Raw genomic sequence first — 22717 nt, 5'->3', positions numbered from 1 at the left:
ACTTTTTATAATTGTATTATAAAGTGTTGTTTTTTTTGTATTTTTTTAATAATTGAGGTTTCTTAGTATTTTTTGAGATACTGGGCATTTATTGATTCCACAGGTATATTATACTGATTAAGTTTTAACTGCTAGACCTTTGAAGATTCTTTTAATTTATGGAGATCTCTTCTCGTGGTTTCTAGTCCCTCTGTGGTATCTACTCTATTGGCTATCTTAGTGTCATATGCAAAAAGCCAAACTTTTCACTCTAATCCTTCAGCAATGTCTCTCACAAATATATTAAACAGAACTGGCCCCTGCACTGACCCTAGGCACTCCACTACTCACCTTCCTTTCCTCCGAGCAGATTCAATTTACCACCACCCTCTGCCTCCTGTCAGTCAACTGGTTTCCAATCCAGTTCACCACTTTGGGTCCTAAGTTCAGCCCTCTTAGCTTATTCATGATTCTTCTGTGAGGAACCGTACCAAAGGCTTTGCTGAAATCCACATAAATATTTACATCTAGCGCATGTTCTTTGATCAGCTAATCAAAATCAATCAGATTCGTTTGACAGGATTTTCCTTTGGAAAGCCATGTAGTCTCGGATCCTGAAACCTATTGGATTCTAGAAAGCTACCTACCTTTTCCTTCAGTGGCGACTCCATTATATTTCCTACCACCGACATGAGTCTTACCGGCCTGTAGTTTCCCACTTCTTCCCTGTCCCCATTTTGAAAAGAGGGACCACATCCGCTTGTCGTCAATCCTGTGGAACCTCTCCCATCTCTAAAGATCTATTAAATAAATCCTTAACGTCTCGCCAGGATTTCTCCCAAGTTTTCTCAGTATCCTGGGATGTATCCTATCTGGCCCATACCTTGGTCCACTTTCAGATTCTCCAGTTGTTTATAAACTCTTCCGTGAATGGCACAATATCAACTCCATTCCCAGATATACCCTAGGCAGCTGACCACAGTCCTCCAGGACTTTCTTCCATGAACACCATATTCACTTTATCTTCATCACTTTCACATAGCTTTTCTCAGTGTCTTTCACTCTACCAATTCCATCCCTATCTTTTTTCCTTTCCTCAATATATCTGAAAAAGTTCTCATCACCTTTCTACACCTTTAGAGATTTTTTTCTTCTGCCTGCGCTTTTGCTAGCTGTATTTCCCTCTTCTTTTCTTTGAGTTTATTCCAGTAATCTTTTCCGTGATCCTCTCATTGCGTCTTCTGTATTTCTTGAACACAGCCTCTTTTGTCCTTATTTTTTCAGCTACTTGTTTGGAGAACCAAATAGGCTTCCTGTTTCTCTTGGTTTTGTTTACTTTCCTTGTATAAAGACCCACTGCCATATTTATAGCAGCTTTCAGCTTCTACTTCTCCAATGTCTATCCCTGTCAGATCCTTCTTCAAGTAGTCCCCCATTTTACCAAAATCAGCACATCTGAAATCCAGTAATTTAAGTTTTGTGCGTCTGCGCTCAGCTTTCGCTCTTATATCAAACCATATCATGTGATCACTACTGCCTAGGTGGGCACCCACCCAGACCCTGGAAACAATACCTGCATTTGTGAGCACTAGATCCAGCATTGACCCTTCCCTCTTGGGTTTGGTCACCATTTGTCTAAGAAAAAGAAAACCTTGACAAGCATCCACGATCTCTCTGCTTCTTTCTGATTCTGCCAATGGGATGTTCCAATCCACATCAGACATATGAGCTTAAGCAGTCAGAGAGCCAAATCAATATTCCTTTATTATAATTAGAGAATATCTAACCTACATTAGACATGTATTTATTTATTCTAGTGCTTGATTACACTCCTCACCAGTTTGACTAAAGCATGGTACAATTATTCTTTCCTGTTAATTTCCTTTCCTTGAGTACTGTTAGACTAGTCCTGACCAATGTGTTGGGTCTCCTTACCAGCAGATGGGAGGCACAGAAACTTGAATATGCCAGTTAGAAAGCGTGGTACAACCTGGCACACTTCAGTATACTCATGCCTAAGCTTTAAATAAGTAGAGGAACCAGTACAAGAAATAAGTAAATGTGGAACTGGGAAGACAGAGTTAAACTTATGCCTTTAAAAAGAAATGCAAGAGTGTCTTAAGTAAGCTATTGATAAATCCTAGCTTAGCTGACCTTGAGGAAGGCCAGTGAGTACAAACAGAGATGACTATTACAGACCTCTTTTCTGTACTGACAAAGAAAAAACATTTGATGAGAGGTTACAGAGTGTCTGAAACTGACCAGTATTTGTGATCTTCTTCTGGAAAGCTAAACCATACTCTGTGTTTAACTAAAGAAAACAGGTGAGAAATGTTAGTCTATTATTAAAAGTAGTTGAGAAATGCTATGTAATAGATTTTCCCATTGCACTATGCCCTTTATGCTTAGATTAAGTTCAGCCTTCTTAAAAAAAAAAAAAAAAAAAAAAAGTATGTCTTACTGATGCTATGGAATTCTGTACAGATTAATCAATTACCTCATATGAGTTTAAGGGTATAAATGTAAGCATTGGATTGTCATACTTCAGGGAGACTTGGAAGGAGAGAGCCTTCTCTCCCAGTCTTCCCTCCTTATTGCCATAAGATATTATGCAGCTCTAATAAAAAGACCAGTTTTACTAATTCTGTGTGGGACAATATATCGTATTTTGTCACAATGCATGTGCTTTATCTAGAACACCAGGGCCTACCTAGGGAACTCTCAGATAGACACTAAATCTTTCAATTAACAAGTCCCACTGCAGATCCTTGTGATCTTGGGCAAATTGCTTAACCTTCCATTGTCTCCGGTGCAAACTTAGATTACGAGTCTTCCAGGGACACAAAAATAGCTCCAGGGACCTGAATGTACACCACTCCAATAGCTTTTAGGCTTGCAAGTGGTATGTAAGAAAGTTTTTAAAAGTACACAGAAAAGTACGAGCAGGGAATGCCCTCACCAATATCCCCAGAGCTTCATGGTAAGAATAATTTCACCTTCCTTATCATTCTATTGGACCAGTCCTGGACCACTTATGTTGAAAAGCTTTATCCCTCAGGAAAAGCACAAGTCAAGATTCCCTCTATTACTACCCTACCAAAAGAATTATCCTCACGTGCTAAATATTAATTCTGCAAAGTTTTACAAAGAAATGTAGTGACAACCATATAACCACCTTGTAAATATCCTCCAGGGTTGACCACACCAGCCATCACCCAGGAAACTGCAACCTTACTGAATGAGCTTGGAGGCTTTCTGGAACCTTCCTATGGTTGGGGATATAGGCTGACTCAATCATACCTTTGATTAAGTCTGCCTAAATCCCCAACCAACTTAAAGGACATTTGCACCTTCTGTGGGCCCCAGTTACCACTGTACCAGCTGCAATAACTGATTAACCTTAATCCCTCAGAAAATGTGAAGTGTAAGATTAACAATTTTGAGTTTTTCTTATTTTCTTTTGAGATTGTTTTCCTGATCTTGGATCTTCCAATTGCGGACAATTATGTAAATATATATTGTTGAGAGAAAATGTTTTCCTTTTTATATTAAATTTCTGTATTTCCTTACATTTATGTGATAAATGTGAATGTAATTAAGTAAAATGATAACTAAATAAAAAAAAGAAAAAAAAAGAAAAGTAACTGAAGCTCCCAAACAACGTACATAAACATGGGTGGGCTCCTGGAATAGAGTGAAGAACTAATGGAAAGAAAATTAGGTAAGCCACAATTTCTCCTTCCATTACGTTGCTTCCCATTATTCCAGGTCCCATGGTTTGTCCAAAAGCAATCACTACACAGGGTGGGACCCTGACCCTGCCTCCAGCAGAACTGAGAGACTGAATGTGGCCTCCGAGTGCATCGCTACATACACCCAATAGTGCTTAGCAAAGGTATGCAGCATAGATCACATTGCCGCCCTACAGATTTCTGCTGGAGACATCAGTGTGGTCTCCACCTATGAAGTCACCATACGTCTGGTCGAAAGCGCCTTAAACGTCTGCGGAGGCTGCTTGCCCTTGAGCAGATAAGCAGACAAAAAGATCTCACAGGTTTCAGACTGTATTTCTCTAATCTACAACTCTATAATCACTACAATCCACCCAATCTAAGAGCTAGTAACGGGTTGAGGCTGAAACTGCAGTAGTACTGGACACTGTGGAATACCTTTCTTCTCCTAGACATTGTTTTCAGATTTTTTGCTGGCAATATTTTGAACCACCTTTACTAATGAAGTGCTAGTCCTGTACATCGATGTAACATAATGTATTCTAATTAAATGTCCCAAGGAACGATGACAATAGCAGGAAGTGTCAATTAGCTTCCAGCGAGTCATGAAAACAAATGTCTCTCACAGCAAATGTAATTCCCATAGACTTGTCTTGATGATGTTATCTGTATCAATGTTGTCAAAAATAAAGAAAGATGTTCTGTAAATAATTAAGGGGCACTTTTACTAACGTGGTGTAAGTTTTTGAACTTACCGCATTTTAACAGGAAAAATTAACATGTGGCAAGTGCAAAGGTTGTAAGGTAATTGCTGGGGGTGTGTCTCACATGTCCTCTGCTGTTACCGCACTGAAATGTTATTTACTGCATGTTAAAGACAGTTTGCAATTAGTGTGGATGCACTTAACATCTCTACTTGGAGAAGTAGGCAAGTGCATCTGTGTTAACTGCACAGCAAACAGGCACACCCATTCTCTGCTCATAATTACTTAGGCCCAGATGCATCAACCAAACGTAAAAAAATGTAAAACATAAAACTCCTTAACGAATTTTTAAAAACAAAGAATGCACCAAAAAAACCAAGTCTTTAATGTTCGGTACGGTATTGTAAAGTACAATGCATTAAAGAGTCATTAAATTGGTCGGCCCCTAAAGCATGCGCAGAGCAGCCAAGCGTTATGCTGGCTGCTCTGCGCATGCTACAAACGTCAAAACAAACAAACAAAAAAAAAACCAACACAAACACGTGGCTCCCCGTTTTCCCCTGCATAAAATATAAAATCTAAACAAACATCAAAAAAGGATCGGGACGGGGCAAAGGCGCTCATAAGTAATGTCCTGTCCTGTATGGACGGCCTTGCCCCCCCCCTCCCCCGAGGTCACCGCTGCTCCCCGCTTCTCCCTGTATTAAATAAAAAACAAAACTTTTGCAGCGCCGGGCCCTCCTCCCCTCCTGTCTCTCTCTTTCTCCTTCTCCCACCACTGCTCCCGCCATCCTCCGCCCCCATGCCCCGCCCCCGAGGTCGTCGCCGCCACTCCCCCCCTCCACTGGGCCCCCCCTCCGCCTTACCGGGCCCGCGCAGTGCCTCTCACCTCTGTGTGAAGGCGCTGCACGAGCAAGAACAGCAGCAGCTGATCGACGCTAGTCTTCAGGACGTCTCTCTTTCCCTGACCTGGGCACGCCCCCGTCTGACGTAGTAACTACGTAGGTTGCTTACGTCAGACGGGGGCGTGCCCAGGTCAGGGAAGGAGAGACGTCCTGAAGACTCGCGTCGATCAGCTGTTGTTCTTCTTGCCCGTGCAGCGCCTTTACACAGAGGTGAGAGGCGCTGCATGGGCCCGGTTAAGGCGGAGGGGGGGGCGGAGGATGGCGGGAGTTGGAGCAGTGGTGGGAGGAGAAAGAGAGAGAAAGGGAGGGGGGCCCGGCGCTGCAAAAGTTTTGATTTTTATTTGAGTTTTTATTTAATACAGGGAGAAGCGGGGAGCAGCGGCGACCCCGAGCGGGGGGGGGGGGGGGGGGGGGGGGGGGGGGGGGGCAAGGCCGTCCATACAGGATGCTCCTGATGAGCGCCTTTGCCCCCTCCCGATCCTTTTTTTGATGTTTGTTTTGATTTTCAATTTTATGCAGGGGAAAGCGTGTTTGTGTTGTTTATCTCACTTTTGTTTTTAAACATGCCAGCTTGGATTTTTATGCTGCAGGGGGAAGCAGGGAGATGACAGCTCAGGCCATAACGACAGGTCTGACCTCACGTTAAATTTATCATGGTAAATGATTCGTTGTAATCGTCGGTATGGTTAGTGCATCCCGAATTGTCCACATTTCAATGGTAGTTACTTGTTTGCATTCTGTTTTCGTTAGCTGCTAGCGTCGTGGGAAAATGGCCTTTAATGCATGCTACGGTTGAAAATTTCTTCGTTAAAGGGTCGTTAAGGTTTAGTGCATCTGGGCCTTAGTTCCCACCGCCTAACACAGAATGCAACACATGAATTAGCACATGGTGTCATGACATCATGGGAACAGTGACTGCGCTTACACAGGAACAGTGCATGCTAATTTGCATTAACTGCTTAACACACTTTATTAACAGTGCCCCTAATTTCCTGTACTGTCAACCTGGCAGCCTTCCTAAGCACCCAGTAATCTCAACAGAAGACATTTTCCCTTGGTTACAAAACACAGTTCACCAACATGAAGGAAGCAGAACCTATAAGGAAGAACTGGTAAGCTGTGAGGAAGCACAACAGAAAAAGTTAATACAGAATCGAAGCGTATGCTAATTCACAAACCTGTCAGACGAAGAACTTTCTTCAATAGTTTTGGTCTCTATTTCAACCTGGGCAGGACTAGAACTTCCACTCTGATCAGGCAGGTCTGCTTGTGTATTTTCATCACTACAACCATGCAACAAATTCCTGAATTTCAGACATTCCAACTGGGCAGCCACAACCACTTCCATGTACTTGTCAGATAACAATGCAGATTCTGAGGTCTGTGACTGCGGTACATTTTCTTCTCCTGTGAGACCACTGTTTCTAGCATGGTCATCTGAAGAAAAGAGTACTGAACTGTCACAGGTGTTTGCAGAGAACATATTCTCCTTAGTTTTTCCAGTGCTTGTGTTCAAACCATCAACAGCTGATCTGTTTTCTGATTGGGATTCAGTGCCTTCTGCTGACTTACGGCAGGAAAGCAGGGCAAATATATTCTTTACAGTATTTTAATCTACCATGGAAGAAGCCTTCTGTTCCAGCTCCAAGGAATGCTTGTTTCCAACAGTATCAACAGCATCAAGCTACTGATGGAGGATGTGCTTCTGCCCTTGTCCCCTTGACAAATTCCTGAAAAACATTCAAGAAAACATTCTTTGAAAAAGAAATGCAGATTATCTACCATCTACATATCCTTATCAGGAGTAAGGCTATATTCAGAGCACAAAGCAACCATGAATAGCAATAAAACAGAGCACTGAAATAGCAATAAATCTTTCTGTCAAGTAGGTTAACAAGAAGAAAAGAATAAAGGCCAGTGTCATTTAACAAAACTGCAATACAATGAGCAAAAAACATCTACAATTAAGAAACTACAATGAGAATAGATGACCAACAAAAATGACTATAAAAAAAGTGAGCCACTAAAACAAAGTATCTGACAAAGGATCAAATGGAAGGCTATATTGAAACCAAAATTGTCTTTAGTTATGTAAACTAAATGAGAAAAATGAAAGACAAACAGGAATCAAAGAGGAGGGGGCAAGGTTTATAAAGGAAGTATGTTTAGAAGGAAGAATATCTTGAACATATACTTGGGTTTGCAAGTTTATCATAATTTAAACAATATTGCAGCCCCCCCTGTACACAGATACCATTCATATTTCCCCCTCCCCCACTGTACCCACACGCCATCCACCTTTTTGCCAGCACACTCTCTGCACCCACAATTAGCATCCATCTTTTTTCCAGCCTACCTTCACCCACACATAGCATCCACTTTCTTCGAGCCCCCCCCCCCCAAACACACTGCATTCAAACTACATTTTTTTCCAGACCCCTCCCTGCACACAGTCACAATCCATTTTGTTCAAGATTCCCACACCTACACCCACCAGTGAGGTAGGAGGAGGAACTGCATTGGTAGTACCTCTTCTAGGCAGGAAAGAACCCCGCTCTTTCCTGCTTGTTGCCTTTGCTCTGGGCTGGTGCCTGCCGCTTCTACCAAATGGCTGCCAAGACTTCCTGCGGCAGCCTCACGATTACCGTGCGAAGTCTTAGTGGCCATTTTGAAGAAATGGCAACACCAGCACAGAGCAATGGCAGCAGGCAGAAAGAGTGGGGTATTTTCCTGCCCCCAAAGAGCCCACTAGACCACCAGGACATGCTCATGACCAACCAGATGGCCTGCACAGAAAATTTCCATGCCCCAGATCCAGTTCAGATAGACCACCTGAACATTCAACACCCCGCAACATATGCCATTGACAGAAGTAGGTGAGACTCAATCCACCGTAGAAGCAACACTGCCTCCATCACCACTGGAGAGCACACGAACAGGTGTGCACTCCATCAGGACACAAAAAGCTAAAAGAGCCCAGCAAACTGCACGGAACGCCAATCTGTTGATGGGCCAATGTGACTTGGCCCCTGAACACAGCCCCTGATTGTACTAAGAGCAACAGTGCATTCCCCAATCTAGGACACTGGCATCGGTCATGACCATCATCCATGCAGGTAATGCTAGAAGAGTCCCTCGCATCACACTGGTATCCAGCAACCACCAGCCCAGACTGTGGCGCACCTCCAGCTGCCAGGGCAGATGCCACTCATAATCCTCGGAGACTGGCGACCAATGGCTCAAGAGGGAACTCTACAGTGGTCGCATGTGAGCCCAAGGTACCACCTCCAGTGCTGCCATGGACCCCAACACATGAACATAAGCTCAAACTCATGAGTACATAAGTACAATAAGTATTGCCATATTGGGAAAGACCGAAGGTCCATCAAGCCCAGCATCCTGTTTCCCACAGTGGCCAATCCAGGTCACAAATACCTGGCAAGATCCCAAAAAAGTACAAAACATTTTATACTGCTTATCCCAGAAAAAGTGGGTTTTCCGCAAGTCCATTTAACAATGGTCTATGGACTTTTCCTTTAGGAAGCCGGCCAAACATTTTTTAAACTCCGCTAAGCTAACCGCCTTTACCATATTTTCTGGCAACGAATTCCAGAGTTTAATTACACATTGAGTGAAGAAACATTTTTTTCTGATTCGTTTTAAATTTATTACATTGTAGCTTCATCGCATGCCCCCTAGTCCTAGTATTTTTGGAAAGCGTAAACAGTCGCTTCACTTCTACCCGTTGAACTCCACTCATTATTTTATAGATATCTATCATATCTCCCCTCAGCCGCCTTTTCCTCAAGCTGAAGAGCCCTAGCCACTTTAGCCTTTCCTCATAGGGAAGTCGGCCCATCCCCATTATCATTTTCGTCGCCCTTCTCTGCACCTTTTCTAATTCCACTATATCTTTTTTGAGATGCGGCAACCAGAATTGAACACAATATTCGAGGCGCGGACGCACCATGGACCGATTCAAAGGCATTATAACATCCTCATTTTTGTTTTCCATTCCTTTCCTAATAATACCTAACATTCTATTTGCTTTCTTAGCCACAGCAGCACTGAGCAGAAGGTTTCAACGTATCATCAACGACGACACCTAGATCCCTTTCTTGGTCCACACTCCTAACATGGAACCTTGCATGACACAGCTATAATTCGGGTTCCTCTTTCCCACATGCATCACTTTGCACTTGCTCCCAGTCTCGTAAGGTCCTCTTGTAATTTTTCACAATCCTCCCACAATTTAACGACTTTGAATAACTTTGTGTAATCAGCAAATTTAATTACCTCACTAATTACTCCCATCTCTAGGTCATTTATAAATCTGTTAAAAAGCAACGGTCCCAGCACAGACCCCTGGGGAACCCCACTAACCACCCTTCTCCATTGAGAATACTGATCATTTAACCCTACTCTCTGTTTCTTTTAACCAGTTTTTAATCCACAATAGAACACTACCTCACTGGCGTAGCAAGGGGGGGGGGGGGGTGGGAGGGGCGGTCCACCCCGGGTATGAGCTCAAGGGGGGTGCTTCTTGCCAGCTCCCCTCCCCCGGGTGCACCACGAGGACAGCCCCCCAGACCCAGTGCCTACCCTGAACTCCGTCTAAGCTCCCGCACCCTACCTTTAAAAATGCTCAGAAATCGATGCGAGGCGCAGCGCCTCACGCCTGCAAGTAAAAGAAGTATGGATGGATCGTCTCATCGTCGATCGGGCCTTCCCTCGCTCTGTCTGTCCCGCCCTTGCGGAAATAGGAAGTTGCATCAGCGGTAGGCACTGGGTCGGGGGGGGGGGATGTCATCGTCCTGCCCTCGGGGTGGGGTGCAATGGCGAACCACCCCGGGTGGCAGCCCCCCTTGCTACGCCACTGCACTACCTCCTATCCCATGACTCTCCAATTTCCTCTGGAGTCTTTTATGAGGTACTTTGTGAAATGCCTTAAAATCCAGATACACAATATCAACCGGCTCACCTTTAACTACATGTTTGTTTACCCCTTCAAAGAAATGTAGTAGATTGGTGAGGCAAGATTTCCCTTCACTAAATCCATGTTGACTTTGTCTTATTAATCCATGCGTTTGAATATTCTCTGTAATTTTGTTCTTAATAATAGTCTCTACCATTTTGCCCAGCACCGACATAAGACTCACCGGTCTATAATTTCCCAGATCTCCTCTGGAACCTTTTTTTAAAAAAATTGGCATTACATCGGCCACCCTCCAATCTTCCGGTACCACTTATTACCAACTCTCTTGAACCTAATGATGATACCGCTAGCCAAACTTCTAGCCAACCAAAACCTTAATCCTTATATATATGCAGACGATGTCACGATCTACATCCCATTCAAAGATGATCTAAACAAAATCACCAATAAGATCAACCAAAGCCTCCAAACTATGCACTCCTGGGCAGATGCATTCAAACTGAAACTCAACGCAGAGAAAACACAATGTCTTGTACTAACCTCACAACACAACAAAAACAACTACTCCAAAATAACCACACCATACTGTTCTATTCCCGTCGCACAAAACCTAAAAATTCTTGGAGTGACAATCGACCGAAATCTCACACTCGATACCCATGTGAAGAATACAATGAAGATGTTCCATTCCATGTGGAAACTCAAAAGAGTAAAACCTTTCTTCCCAAGATATATCTTCCACACCTTGTTACAGTCAATGGTAATAAGTCACCTGGACTACTGTAATGCACTTTCATATTTAGGTTTTCCAAATTTGAGTCTAGCGGCGGTATTCTGGGCTGTCTGGAGTTCTTTGATAGTCTGTTCTTTGCAGCCAGCAAGGTTCCTACTTAACAGTTCTGCAGAAAAACAAAATGTACTGTGGAATCTTTATGGATAGAAGTTTCATAGTGAAGCGAACAGCAATAGGAATATACTACCTAGTTTTTGGCCAGAATGAAAAAGACAATGAAATGCTATCAAAAATTAGAGAAGCTAACCAATTTGTCAACACAGTAGCAATGGGCAATTTCAACTACCCTAGGATTACTAGGGAAATGTCACATTAAAACATGCTGGGAAGGTAAAGCTTCTAGAGCAGGGGTTCTCAATCCAGTCCTCAGTTCATACCAAGCCAGTCAGGTTGTCAGGATACCCACAATGAATATGCAAGAGACAGATCTGCACATAACCGCATTGAGCCTGCCATGAGTGGGAAAGTGCGGGGTACAAATGTAACAAAAAAAAAATAGAGGTAGTACATGCAAATTTACTTCATGAATATTCATTGTAGGTATCCTGAAAACCTGACTGGCTGGGTGTGTCCCAAGGATGGTGTTGAGAACCTGTTTTCTAGAGGAAAAATGGTTCATGGTGAACTGGTCCTTTTTCAGGACATTCAAAACACAAAGTCTACGAGGGGCACCCAATGATGACAAGGACATAGCAGAAAGGCTAAATTCTTTGCTTTGGTCATTACAGAAGAGGAGTTAAAGAGAAATACCTATGCCAGAAATGGTATTTGATAGTTTAATTTAATTTGTGCATTTATTGTCTGCTTAACCATTAATTTCTAGATGGAGTACAATCAAATGAGAATCAACAATAAACAATCATTTTACAGAGTAATGAAAAAAACACATAAGTGGTTACATGACTCGACTGTTAAGGAGGGCCTTGAATCAAACAGATTGAAAATTCTGCAAGAAACAAAACATATCTTGGAATCCCTATGGATTGAAATTCCATGTGTAAAGGGGAAAAGGATAGTGATAGGAGTGTACTACCGTCCGCCTAGGGTAGACGTGAATCGCTTGTTTACGCTTTCCAAAAATATTAGGACTAGGGGGCACGCAATGAAGCTGGAAACTAGTAAATTTAAAACAAATCTGAGAAAATATTTATTCACTCAATGTGTAATAAAACTCTGGAATTCATTGCCAGCGAATGTAGTAAAAGTGGTTAGCTTAGCGGTGTTTAAAAAAAAGGTTTGGATGGCTTCCTAAACGAAAAGTCCATTATTAAAATGGACTTGGGGAAAATCCACTGCTTATTTCTAGAATACACAACTAAAAGTAGGGGGAGCAATTTACTCCATCAGCAGTACATTGCTTATAAGGGGACGTCTCATACTGTCACGCAGGCACTCTGTGTCATGCTTGTATCAAGCCTCTGCAATTGTGACTTTTTATAATCATAGACTGCCCCCAACCTCCAGTAGTGCACACAACTTGCTTATTATAAATCTCCTATTGTTGTGTTTTATATATATATAAGTATCTATAAACATCACTGTGCTCACCTCATTTCATTTTTTTATAGTTTTTTATGTGCACTACTATTAAAGTGCTAAAAGTCCAAAAAACTGTAGCGCTGTTGCAGTAAACTTAGTTATCATGCAAATAATAATATTTATAAGCAAGCTGTGTGCACTATTGGAGGCAGTCTAAGATTATAAAAAGTCACAATTGCAGAGGCTTGATACAAGCATTACACAGAGTGCCTGCGTGACAGTATGAGACGTCCCCTTATAAGCAATGTACTGCTGATGGAGTAAATTGCTCCCCCTACTTTTAGTTGTGTATTTTACAAGACCAATAAGGTGGAGCATTGCCATTTTTTTCTATTTTATTGAATATATTTCTAGAATAAGCAGCATAAAATGTATTGTATTGCTTTGGGATTTGCCAGGTACTTCTGACCTGGATTGGCCACTGTTGGAAACAGGATGTTAGGCCTGATGGACCTTCGGTCTGTCCCAGTATGGCAATACTTATGTACTTATGGACAGTTACATCAAGTAAGTGTCAATCACAGTGACATAATTAAGTGCAGAAGTGATGTAAAAAGCATCAAAAGCATTAAAAAGTGGTACAAAGTATTAAAAGAGGCCTTAGGAAATCCAATTAGACTGAAGATTGGGCAGTTTGGTGATGATTCAGAGGCACTAAAACAAGTCGAAGTGAAGTTGGACAATGTAATAGTGCAAACTGGTAATCACCTGGACCAAATAGTATACACCCAGAGTACCACAAAAAAAAATGTTGCAGACCTACTATTAATAATAACCTATCTTTAAAATCATCTATGTTACCTGAAAATTGGAGGGTAGCCAATCTAATGACAATTTTTATAAATAAGTTCAGGGGTGATCCAGTGACAAGCAGACTAATAATAGAAAGTAATATACATACAGAACATACTTTCTGAACATACAGATCACAGGCATCAGGTAACTAGAAAAATCAAACCTAGCCCCTGGGTCTCAAGCACAGAGCACATTTCAGAGCAGCAGTAGTGCCAATAACGGCAGTAATGTCAGCAAGCATGTCAGAAGACGGTGATGCCATCAACCTGTGCATTAGAAAAGACACTGGGGTTGTCGATTAACACAGGCTGAGGGTTAAGGGGGTTATATTTCCTCAGTGGTTTTGATAAGCAACAGCATCAACCCAGTTGACATTCCAGTGTTGAGGTTACTCGGTAGCTACCTGGAGGATAGGCATAGGACCTATCCTCAGAAATCCCTAACAAGAGAGCTCCCATCCCATCTAGAGCCACAATTCGCAATAGGTCTTGCTTGTGTCCAGTAAACGGCATCACAAGTCTGCAAAACGTCTCCTCGACTCATGCAATTACATCCAAGTTTATGCATGATGAATATACAGACTTGTACATTTTCACACTTACTGCCTTTGAATCTGTAAAATCAAGACCTTTCTTTGCCCTGTATTTTACTGTTGTGATTTTGAAAAAAAAATTTCCTTTCAACTACTTTGAAAATAATTTATAAAGTATTGCCTGTATGAGGCATATCCTACATGTGAAAATGGCTTTTATACAGTTGTGTGGATGTATACGCATGTGCTGATTTTAACTGTTAACACCCTATTCACCTGTTCAGGATCCCTGTTTGTTTTAATCATTCCCACAATAAATAATTCCTTAATCCCTTATTTCTCCTGTTGTCTTCACTAGATTGTAAGCTCTGTCATGCAGGGACCGTCTCTTATATGTTTAGTGTACAGTGCTGCATACATATAATAGCGTATATAAATTATAAGTAATAGTAACAGCATTTCAAAACAACTACCCACACAGAGCATTAACTGGGCCAAACAAGACCATTTGGTTCCAGAATCTCCAGCCCTTTGGGTAAGAATAATGACATGAATTTAAAAGACACAGATCATTGGTTTTTTGTTAGTTTGTTTTTGTATTTTAGGGAAAGGGAGCAGAGGGAATAGAACACATAGGTGAGAGAGTAAATGGGTGAAAGACTTGTTTCGGGGCTCATTTTCAAAGCACTTAGCCTTCCAAAGTTCCATAGAAACTTATGGAACTTTGGAAGGCTAAGTGCTTTGAAAATACGCTAAGAGGCATATTTTCAAAGCACTTTGGGAGGCTAAGTTCCATAGGTTTCTATGGAACTTTGGGAGGCTAAGTGCTTTGAAAATGAGCTTGAACGGCTACCAGTGGCCATTAACACTGAGACAGTGACTGTTGATCTAAGTGGGCAGGCAAATAATAGGAAGAGGCTGGAGTACTTGGGTAATGGCTAGAGAGGCTAAAAAGGATGCTGCTCAAGTGTGTGGGTGATGGAAAGAAACCGAGATTACAGCCGTTACGATGAATGGCACCTGTGTATCTGAGCCAAGGACAAATCCAAATCCAGCAGAACCCAAATCTAATACAAAAAAAAATCACAAGTGACGCACTATTGATACCATATATTTCAATTTCACAACATATTCAAAGAACAAGTCACACGCATTCAGATGCATTCACACTCAAACACGCCGAGCATCTATCCGCACATGCATTCGGGGATCGGCCTCCCCTCCGAATGATCTGCCATCTCTCTCCTCTATCTTCCACTCTCCGCATTGTCCGCGATACAGTGCCTGTCCCTCAAACACCCTCCATCAAACTCCTACCTGACTCTGAGGTCGACCACTACCAATTCCACAGCTTTCCGTCTCAGGTACCCCTTAATCGGTCCCTATACACTACATACACATGCTCCCTCCCCCTTCATCCTGCCTTGACGGAAACAGGAAGTTGCGTCAGAAGAGAGGTCAGCAGGGCTTCTGAAACCAAGGAGGTTTAGTAGACAGAAGGAAGCCTATTTGGTTAATCTTTGTTTCTTCTCCCCCCCCGCGCAGCCGTCATTTCCATACACTCAAAACAAGCAAACCTATGAGCTGTGCATCCACATTGTCGTTCTTTTTTGTTGATCCATTTGTAGCAAGTTTAAAACTCTTTCAGTTAGATAGGTGGAGGAGTAAAGAAATAACAATTGAATATCACTAAAACAGCTTCAAAAAATTATTGTATCTGGTAGAAACAGCAATTATAAACGCAGTAGTATGTGCTAATTTTTCTTCACTGTTCTATACAATACAGATGGACAGAGTTCTGTCCCTTCCATTGTGCAGCTGCTAGCTCTCAGTGTCCTAGTTGGGTTCTGTGTGTCCACACTACATCTCAATAAGGGCCAGATATGAGAAGGCTGGAAAGAAGGAGGGGACTGTGCAGTGTCATAGCTACGTGGGGCCAGGGGGGCCTGGGCCCCCGTAGATTTGGCCTTGGACCCCCTGCCGATGACCCTCTTGACCTCCTCCCGCCACCAACCCTCCCCTGCCATCGCCATGGGCTACCTTTGCTGGCGGGGGATCCCAACCCCCGCCAGCCGAGGTCCTCTTCTTCCCGCGCAAAGCTTTGTTCTGTTTTTGACGTCCTGCATGTTGTACGTGCAGGATGTCAGACTCACAGAAACAGAACGAAGCCTTGCAGATCAGCTGATCTGCAAGGCTTCATTCTGTTCTGTGAGTCTGATGTCCTGCACGTACAACGTACAACGTGCAGGACATTAGAAACAGAACGAAACCTTGCACGGGAAGAAGTGGACCTCGGCTGGCGGGGATTCGGGTCCCCCGCCAGCAAAGGTAGGCGACGATGGCGGGGGAAGGTTGGCGGCGGGAGGGGGAGTCAAGAGGGTCATCGGCGGGAGGGGGGTCGTCAAAGTTGGTGGTGGTGGTGGTGGTGGTGGCGGCGCCGGGGGGGGGGGGTCGGCAATGGCGGGGGGGTCGGCGGCGTCGGGGGGGGGGCTAAAATGTGCCCCCTCACCTCGGGCTCTGGACCCTCCTCCCACCGAAGTCTGGCTACACCCCTGGGACTGTGTAGTGCATTTATTTGTGAAGCTGCGTAACAAGCTGCTGCACAAGGAAAGAGACAGATTGTTCCTTTTAGTGAGCTGCATTGTGGGCCTACAAGTCACAAGAGCCAGGTTTGAGAAGGCTGGAAAGGGGGGAAAACTTGGTAGCATAGTTATTTGTTAAGTTGTGCAGAGGTTTGAAGAAATGTTTCAGATTTTATCAAAGCCTTTAAGGGAGTTATGTTGTGGGAGGTATTTTTGTGTGTGTGTGGCACAGCAGCATAAGGAACTGTAAGTCTAATTAATTGGGAATTCAGCAGCTGAGTGAGGAGGAATGCTGATCCCTGGCTGACACTGAGTGCAGGGGAGGAAAAAGAAACTGTCAGGAGTGTTTATGATTCTAGGAACCCAGTGTACAAATACCCTGTTGATATAAATCCTGTATAAAACTGATAGTGCTTAAGTATTAGGTGACAATAAGAATAGCATCTTTTTAAAAAATCCTATTTATAGGGAGGGACAGGAAAAGCTGGGGACCAGTGTGGAATAAAAGGGGATTGGTATCCTTTATTTACATGGATCATAGATGTGCCCATGCATGTACAAGACAAAACAAGCTATCCTGTTTGTGTTTGGTTCATGACCAGTGATGAATAAAGATTTTTTTAGTATTATGAAAGAAGTGCACTCCCAGTTCTGTGTAGGAGAGGACCTGGAGAAGCTGATCAGAGACCTGGGAGAGGTGCATCCTCTCAGGATCCCTGAAGCGTGCCAGAAGGGGCTTGCTCTCTCGGGGGTAGACAAGGCTCATGCTCAGATTCTGGATGATATTGCTCAGCCAGGAGCTCAGTCACTTAGGGCCCAGAAGACAGGCAAAAGGAGGGGGGAGAGCATTTGAGCACTGTTCCCTCTAGGCTGAGTGGGTGTCCTCCAACTGCATTGCCACCAGTAGGGGACGGTGCTTCGATATTGTGTTTTCAATCTCTAGGGACAGGTAGGTTCACTGGAGTCCTGCAGAACTTGCCTGTCCCTCATATTGAAAATGTGAAAGTGAAACAGCACCCCCTACTGACAAAACTGTAAATGGAGGACTCTCACTTAGCTTAGAGGGAGCAGTGCTTTTGAGGGTCTAGAAAGTCTGCACAGGTCCTTTGTTTCAGGTGGGAGTCAGGTTTTCCCTTTTTCACCACAAGTGGACCCGCATCACCACAGAGCAGTAGGTTCTGGAAGTGATCGGTCAGGGTAACACACTGGATATGGCACATTCTCTGTCTCTGATACCTTCATGGTTTCCCCTTGTAGTTTGGCTATAAAATGTCAGGCAGTGGCCAGTGTGCTCCAACATGTGCTTTCTTTGGAAGCGATGGAACCAGTTCCGCTAACAAAAGAGGGCAGTGGCTGCTATTCTATTTTGTGAAACCAAAGAGAGGAGGAGTATTGAGGCCCATTCTCAAAGTCAAAGGGGTTAATGCAACACTCCAGGTGCCCAGATACAGATACGCTCCATCATCGCCTCAGTTCACTAAGGCAAGTTTCTCATGTCACTAGATTTGGCAGAGGAGTATCTTCATATCTTTATGAAGGGCAGAAGTGGTTTCCATGCTTCTGTATTCTGGGACAGCACTTCCATTCCAGGCTCTGACCTAACATCAGCACCGCACATGTTCTCCAAGTTAATAGTGGTGGTGGCAGCCAAGCTGTACTCTCAAGACATTTCAGTTCATCCCTATTGCAATGATTGGTTGATCAGAGCTGACTTGGAAGTAGAATCCCAGAGAACCACATTGCAAGTGATTCAGCTTCTGGAATCCCTAGTCTGATCCCTTCCTAGCATCTAGAGTATCTGGGAGTTCTAAAGCTGCAGGGTCAGATGTGCAGGCTGTGTGCAATGTAGGCCCCATGGGCCTGGAGCTACCTCCAGCTGCTGTTTGATGGCAGCAATGCTGGAGGTGGTTCCTTGGGCACAAGCACACATGAGACCTCTGCAGGCAGCACTGTTGTCATGGTGGTCACTGATATCACATGACTTCAACGTCCCACTTTCCCCTCCATCAAGGGTGTGAAGAAACCTGTCCTGGTGGGGCCACTCATCCCACCTTCTCTGGGGTGATTTTCTGGGATCCTCCAGATTGGATTGTGATGCCAGCCTCTGAGGATAGGGGTTCATTGTGGATTCCATGTGGCCCAGGGGCTCTGGACTGCCTGGGAAACAACTTGGACAATCAATTGTCTGAAAACAAGGGACAGCTGCCTGGTGCTCCTGGAGTTCCTCCCACTCCTCCAGGGGAGGGCCATTCTTGTGATTCCAGACAACACCACAATGGGGGGGAGCCTGGAGCCATGAGCCAGGCACTGGTGCTGGAGGCAGCAGTCATTGGGTGGAGAAGTATCTGTTGGCCATCTTGGTGGTCCACATTGCAGGCCAGGCAATGTCCAGCTGGGACTCGCTCAGCCTATCCACTGTGTCTGGATGAGTGGGAGCTAAGTCAGTGGGCTGCCAGTGTTTGACCTAATGGCCTTCAGCCTCAATTCCAAGGCATACTAGTTTTTCAGTTGTAGAAGAGATGCAGGCTCGGCCAGCATCAATGCTCTGGTGCAGGAGTGACCTCGGGAACTGCTTTACATCTTTCCACCCTGGCCATTCATTGGAAGAGTTCTGTATGGGTGGCTCACCACCCTTTTCTAGTCTTCCTCATCGCTCTGAATTGGCTCCAGAGGTCCTAGTATGCAGATCTCGGCCAGACATTGGCGTGTTTTCCGCTTTCACTTCTGAGGAACCAGGACCAGGGTCAGGGTCTCCTGAAACAGAGACCATTGGAGATGGAGGATCCAGATCCCCTCTGGCTTATGACTTGACCCTTTCTAAATGCTGTTGTCCAGCATCTGTCCCTCCCCCACCACCCCTGCCACTTCTCTGTGATCCACATCTCTCTGCTTGCCCTGAGGATCAGTAGCTTGGAATGTTGTTACTATTTGTGTTTCTGCCAGGTACTTATGACCTGGATTGGCTACTGTTGGAAGCAGGATACTGGGCTAGATAGACCTTTGTTCTGACCCAGCATGGCTATTCTTATGTTCTTATGCCCCCTGTGGTCCAACATCTGTCCCTCCCTCTCAGCGTCCCATTGTCTAGCATCTCTCTCCCTCTCATTCAATAATCCCCCACATCCTATCTTCAAACTTGTCTTTAGTTCAAGAGGTGTCTGATAGCAGCAGCAATTTATAAACACTGCCTGCAGCCAGCCCCAGAGCCTTCGCTCTGCCATATCCTACCTCGCTGGAAACAGGAAGTGGTGGCAAAGGTAGTGGAATGCAACAAAGCAAACACTCTGGAGCCAGCTGCAAGCAGTGTATGTGAATTTCTGCTGCTGCCAGTGATTTTTAGCATTAAATATAAGGTTGAAGGTAAGACAGGGGGTTGAGAGAAAGGGGCTGGGAGGGAGAAAACGGGAGGGAGACATAGGGACTGAGGGAAGAGAGGGAGAGATGTTGGACCTCAGGCCAGGGGCCATGGAGGGAGATGAGAGAGAGAGAGAGAGGTCAATGAGAAGAAATAACCGCTAAAGTTGCTAACGTTTGCCATATCAATTTTAGGCCCCTGTTTACTAAGCCACGCTGTAGGTGCGCTAGCATTTGTAGCAGGTGCTAATGCTAGAGACACCCATAGGGCCCTGTTTACTAAGCGCACTCTAGTAAAGAGGGCCCATATATTCCTATGGATGTCTCTAGCATTAGCATGTTTTAATTTTTAGCATGTGTTAAAAATGCTAGCACACCTTAGTAAACAGGGCCCTTACCCCCCTTGTTTCCAAAGCCACGCTAGCAGCTGCCGTGTGGCAATGATGACACAGCCCATTAAATGAATGGGCTGTGTCAGCATTACCGCAACGGCAGTCGCTAGTGTGGCTTTGTAAACAGGGGGGTTAGTGTCTAATGAGTTTTAACGTCATGGCACAAGAATCATGACACAGAGAGCACATTTCTTAAGGCCACAAGAAAGAAAAGCAGGCAGGTAATTATTTATAAAGTACTCAGAGGCATTCAGTCAATCGGATTGCTCAATTAACTGAACATTCCAGCACCTCTTCTCTAGTAAGATCTGCCTCATAGAATAAAAAAGCAATAATGGAAATGGCATGCAACTGTCTAAGCAGATATACAATTATACCTTGCTAAATAGCTTTACTGGATTAAAGTTATTGGCACCATTCTGTTCTGTAGACCTTGACAGTGTGGTACATTTTTCCAATGCAGTGGTAGAGGAGTATTTAACTTGTCTAATATTTTTTATCGATCTTCACTTTAATTTAATTATTGAGATATGTTATTGTTCTAAGCCCCTAGTTATTGTTGTTGTTATATTTAGTCCTTGTCTTTCAGTCTCATATACCCCTTTCTGCGGTATTTAACTTGCAGAGATGGGTAGTAACGAAGTACAGTTACTTCATTACAGTACTTAAGTACAACTGGCAGTACTTTTTCTTGTAATGAGTTATATTTTTTGGCATACTTTTTACTTGTAACTCATTACAAGTAAGCTGTACTTTTGTACTTAGTAAGAAAATACAAATTTGGAAGGTAGTTTAAAAAAAGTATTTTCCATACCTTTGCTTCTTCCCCTCGAACTGGTTTTCCAAGTGATGTCAGACGTAGCTTGCATCTGATTGGGCCCGAACTTCCAGTCCCAAAAACAGCTGAACTGGGATCAACAATTTGGGCCCAATCAGATGCAAACCAGCATCTGACATCACTTGGAAACCCTAGACCCTTTTCTAGTTCCCATGTGGCCTGAACTGGAAGGGGCAGAGCTCTCGCTTGCAAACATTGCTGAAAGACATTTTTTTGTGCTCCACACCTGCGCAGTAAGAGAAAGAGGCTTGAGGCAACATGAGGTGTTCTTGTAGTTGTAACAGCATTGGTAAGTGCGAGGGGATGGAAGTTGTGGGTGGAAGGGATGAACTGAACCAGCACCAAATCTCGGGAATTGGTGTTGTTTGTATTCTCTGTACCCTGCAACTGTTATTTGCTGCATATTCCCCTCCCAGTACACTCACCCTCCATCATGGCAAGGGAACACACACTCACAGCTGAGAGAGTAGAACAAATAAACTAACCTCGTCTTTACTCTCAAAGAATAAAGGAGGGAAAGAAGCTAAATTTAGGATTTGTTCCTGAAATGGAAGGACCAAACTTTCAGATTTGCAAGATATCTTTTTCTTTATTGAATACAAATGCAAGCAAATTTTCATTAAAATAAACTCAAATTCACAATTAGTGTGTGGCTTAATAGAATTGCAATAACATATCCAACATTCAAATGTAGAACTACATGTATACCCTTAACTTTTCCCCTCTGTCACACTTTGGAGAGGCAGCTTGACTTCATTTATATATCTCTGGAGTTCCTGACGAAGTTATATCGAAACCCTGCAGAGTCGAACTTGCAGAGGTTTAGTATGGGTCGATTAAATAACGACTCGGAAGGGTTAAGCGTGGAGTATTAAAGACTTTAAAGTTTTCATCAGAGCGTGAGAGTGATTAGAGTGTTTGGATTACACTTTGCACTAGCGCGAGTTGCAGTATAAGCGAAAGCACTGGACGCCAGTGGATCCATTCCGCATAAACTAAGTGCCTGAGATTAAGAAGATTAGGAGTATAACTCCATAGTATCATCATCGGGTACTAGTGGGAGTTCAATCACTGAGGGGGGGCAATGAGAGAATAGTTATTCATATTGAAGGTGAGGTTTTTGTTTAAAATTTGAGCACTGGGTGTTTGCTCACATAAAATACTGAAAAAAGTGGAGTTAATCAATGATTGAGAAGCTTATCCACCCTTAGAGGCATAAATCACATGAATGCAGCCTCGCTTGGGTGAGACTTTACTCTGAGATTATTCCACATACACATTAATTATTTACATTTATTTGTGTTGATAGAGATATAGCCATTCTCCCATTCTGTACTCTCCAGTGCGACCCTGGTTTATTATATATATTTGAAGCTTTTATAAGCACCAGTGGTTTATTCTGGGATTTGCATTTGTTCTAAAATTTAGGCACTTTGTTACAGAATATGGCCCAGTATGCCTAAATCTACACGCTGGGATTTACACCACATTTTAGTTGTTATAAATGGATGCGCAAAGATTTAGGCACAGAAATATCAACTAAGTGTATTCTATAATCAACGCCTAAATCTAGGTGCTGATTATAGAATATTCTTAGCACTGATTTCAGTGCCAGTTTTTAGGCGCCATATACAGAA

The 22717-nt window shown here is 43.5% G+C and overlaps 1 protein-coding gene across 1 annotated transcript in view; it reads right to left on the bottom strand.

The window, feature by feature from the left end:
* The window catches only part of LOC115461622 (H/ACA ribonucleoprotein complex non-core subunit NAF1-like), a 74588-nt gene extending 67789 nt beyond the window's left edge, over positions 1-6799 (bottom strand). Inside the window, exon 1 of the mRNA XM_030191587.1 lies at positions 6498-6799. Coding sequence (XP_030047447.1) covers positions 6498-6667 — 170 coding nt within the window. The 5' untranslated portion in view covers positions 6668-6799. The remainder of the gene's footprint in view (positions 1-6497) is intronic.
* Positions 6800-22717: the final 15918 nt, after the last annotated feature.

This window comes from Microcaecilia unicolor, chromosome 2, assembly GCF_901765095.1.
Source record: "Microcaecilia unicolor chromosome 2, aMicUni1.1, whole genome shotgun sequence".
Taxonomy (NCBI): domain Eukaryota; kingdom Metazoa; phylum Chordata; class Amphibia; order Gymnophiona; family Siphonopidae; genus Microcaecilia; species Microcaecilia unicolor.
This window is presented reverse-complemented; position numbering and strand designations above follow the sequence as displayed.